The 3,663-nt window shown below is 40.9% G+C and overlaps 1 protein-coding gene across 4 annotated transcripts in view; it reads right to left on the bottom strand.

Annotated features, from left to right (window-relative positions):
* Positions 1–3,059, bottom strand: part of map3k4 (mitogen-activated protein kinase kinase kinase 4) — a 17,285-nt gene extending 14,226 nt beyond the window's left edge. For 3 of the 4 annotated variants that reach the window (XM_008321831.3, XM_008321833.3, XM_017037467.2), the window contains exon 1: positions 2,793–3,059. In XM_008321831.3, coding sequence (XP_008320053.1) covers positions 2,793–2,824 — 32 coding nt within the window. In that variant the 5' untranslated portion in view covers positions 2,825–3,059. Of the gene's footprint in view, positions 1–2,514; positions 2,686–2,792 lie in introns of those variants that run through there. The other variant, XM_008321832.3, reaches the window with a different exon arrangement.
* Between the last annotated feature and the right edge of the window lie 604 nt (positions 3,060–3,663).

Here is a 3,663-nt window from a genome sequence, read left to right as displayed (position 1 = left end):
GGCGAGGGGAGGGGAGGAAAAAAAAAAGAGGCCAAGGTTTCCAAGAACAGAGTTTCCACTAATCAGGTCATAACTGATGCTCGGTGGATTAAATCCAGCTTTTCATTTACACCCCTCTACTATCACCACCACCACTACTTACATTTACACAGTAAACAGGATGTGTCTGCTGCCTTGTAACGACAGCACGAGGTTAAATGCTGAGGCGACGAGACTGTAAAACCAGCCTGTGCACGGTGCATGCGTCCCAATATTTTAATACAAGTGAGGTTCATGTGCACGCTGTGTGCCTGCCAGAGCTGCAGTACATTCCTGATGAACAGGCCGAGCTGTTGCAGGGATCACAATGTGTGCCATAGGCTTACTGAATTGAAAAACAATGCACACGCCACACTTAACCACACCCTCCTATGGAGCAGCGCTGAAATGTTAGGAGGTGGACCTCTGGATCTCTTCAATGTGCAGTTGTGCATTGCACAATGAATACACAAAACTCTGGGTTTTGGTTTTTCGAAAAAGCTGTGAGTGTACATAAAAAGATATTTATATGCTCAGACTCTAAGGGATTAGCAATCAGGGCATTTCATGAGAACAAATCTATCCTTATATGTTGCCTAACATCAGGAAGCAAGCTCTGTCTAAGACACAGAACTTAATTCAGCAGTGGAAGCTCATGACATTAACCACATCAAGACACATGACCTGAGTGAATCTAAATGTAGACGCTGCAGACTGTGGGAAGCAGCATGAACTATAATGTAATGACATGTTTTCTCCTCATGACGACTGCACCCTGCCTGCAGTGCAGTTAACAATTTTTCCCGCTATTATATATTAATTTAAGTTCATTTATGTTGCAGCTGTGTGCAATTTAAATACTAGGCCTTAACTCTCTTTGGCAGCCTTCTCTGTGATTATTTTCCAACATTAGTGCAGTGCATTTGTTAAATCAAACAACATGGTTTAAGCATTTTTAAAGATCCCATAGAGAAGAAGGAAGTGACAGATTGTGAGAGCAGCCCTTATTTCACTACACCTGGGGTGGGCAGACTATGAATGCAGATAGGAAATGCAGGAGGGCTCTCTATCTGTAGCCAACATACTGTGCTCCTGGCAAATGTAGGCATTAATGAGCTCTACTCCACCAGCGTCTCCCAGGCTCCCTTTACTGTGTGCAGCACGACCACATCCTGAAATCATTGGAATGCCTGTCAGCCACAACGTCTTCACTATTGACAATAGACCTCTGTGCTCGCTGTGATAGCGTTAGCCTTCAATTGCCAAACTTGCACATAACTGCTCGTACTCAAAAAAGTTGTAACTATGTGAACGTATGCAAAAGCTGTTTGAGGTCAAGTATGCACAATACGTCAGTGTTAAAACTTTCTGTGACCTTTTTTCTTCACCACAAGAATAGAACATAATTACACACTTTGAACTGATTAACCTGTCAAAACCACCATCTTTTAAATGTGCCTTCATTACATTCAACTAAACTTCAAATACATTTCCGAGAACAATGGCTCACAAACTAGTATGTTCCAGCAATCAATTAGATAAAGCCACGTTTGAGGCAATAAGTTTAGCCAGTCCAATATAGCACAGAGCGTCCTTATTTAGTGAAGCTGCACCTGCATTGGCACCTGATAAGATAGCGTTTATTTATAGTTTAATTTCCTGAAATTTGTTAACTTGTAGAGTTCCACTAAACTAAGCCAATTGGAGGTTACAGGAATCACGATTTGTCCCTTTAAAAATGACACCTGTGAGTAACTGTTTGGATTTTAAATAAATGTTCCCCTTATATCTTTATGGTCAGGAATACGGTTTAGGTCAGGTTGTATTAGTGACCAGATACTGCAAATGAATATTAACCGCATGGTACTTCGTTAGTACTACGTTAAAAAAAAGATCGCTCCTCATAGTCACANGGGGGGAGGGGGACGGGGGGAAGACACAACAGCAGATTCCTGAGGGTCTGTCCCGGACAGTCAAAAGCGAACACTGCGACATTTCGATTGTGCATGTACACATTAGAAACATCTCTGAGCTTTGTTTTAGCCAAGCACACCACTGTAAAGAATTTGTTGCTGCACATACATTTGCATCAGATAATAAAGTTAGTGGCTAGATTGTGTGCAAACACACAGAGGTGCGTTAACTGACCGCACACACTGTCAGAGAAAATGAACATATCATGATTCAGGAGGAAAGTGAGACAACAGGACTTGCGGCAAGTCTATTAACAATAACAGTAAGGGCTAACTTAAACGCACAGAAGTTTGTGTCCAATGCCATGTTAAGGAAGATATTCATGCAGTTGCAATACCAGACTAGCCGTAACACACTTTCGTTAGCCGTGTAACTAAACCCGCAAATGCAGCACTTATCTTAACTTTCTCTTTGCGAACTTGTTGGTGAACAATAAAGTGACAACCGACTGCTAACAGTAGACGCTAGCTAGCCCGTTTCCCTTTATATGTTGCACTTCTAATACATATTTCGTCACGTTACCTTAGCATTTGTCGGACATTTTGCCTTCCTTTTTAGCAAATGAGAACATTAAAATGTGCAGAAATTCGCAGCACGGCCTGTATGTGTTGCTCCGAAAAAGTTTGCAACTCTGTGTTGCAAATGCTGCGACTGCACGCGTACCACTATTTGACAGGAAGTGTATTCTCTTAGGGATGAGCGAGCGCTACCGTAGAGTCGAGTGTTCTGTCAAGCACGGCTCTCTATTTGGCAACAGCTAGGTCCTGATGGTGTACGGTCTGTTCAACAAATCGACATACCTGCTGGGCTTGTTGCGATCCGGAGGCTCCATTGCAAAGCAGTGGCTTCTTGTTTCTAGTTGTGCATGGGCTGAACCATGTCTGCGCGGTTTCAACCAGACTTTGCACCGGTAAATGTTTGCAAAATGTGCGGATTTTTGTCTCTTTAGCGCACTTTCTTTCCGCCGGCACAGCAGACTTTCCCTAATGCGTACGCTGTCGCCATCTTTCCAACGTTCATTGAGGAGTGCCAGTCTTGCATTGCTACGGCAACTCGGATAGGTCAACCGCGGCCATGGCCGTGCAATGTTTTTAGATGTCACAATGTTGTAATATTGAATCAGTTAATATGAGATCAGTAAATACATTTAGTGATTATTTCTTATTCCATAACACCAAAGAGTAATTGTTTGTATTCGAAAAGTAGAAAAAAGTATACACATTTTTAAAAAAAAACATTGCAACAGTTTCAGTTCAGTACCACTGGTTTAGGTAATTTGGGGTTTTTTGTACATTAGGTATTTAGGTACATCAGGTATTTTTCATTGAAAAATTCAACTGTTCAAAAACTGTTTACCTTTAATTTTTGAGCTTTTGAACAAAGATATCTGTTAAAATATTTTTAGTAGAGTGATACCAAATGTTTCTTTTTGATAAATATAATAGCAGATCATATGAAATAAGAATAACAACAGTAATTATATATTTATAAATCATTCAATCATATTTTGTTAATTATCCACAAATGATCCACAAATACAAGTGTAGTTTGATGCAAATGAGTCACTGAGCAAGACACTCAAGCCCAGTCGCGTTTTACACCAACCTTTTGTTACGGGGAGGAATCAGAGTGGCTGTGTGCCATTAAAAAGAAAATACTGAACCAAATTCT

The sequence above is a fragment of the Cynoglossus semilaevis genome, chromosome 12, assembly GCF_000523025.1.
Source record: "Cynoglossus semilaevis isolate Cse_v1.0 chromosome 12, Cse_v1.0, whole genome shotgun sequence".
NCBI lineage: Eukaryota > Metazoa > Chordata > Actinopteri > Pleuronectiformes > Cynoglossidae > Cynoglossus > Cynoglossus semilaevis.
The sequence above is the reverse complement of the archived record's forward strand: the minus strand, read 5'-3'. Positions and strand labels throughout refer to the sequence as shown.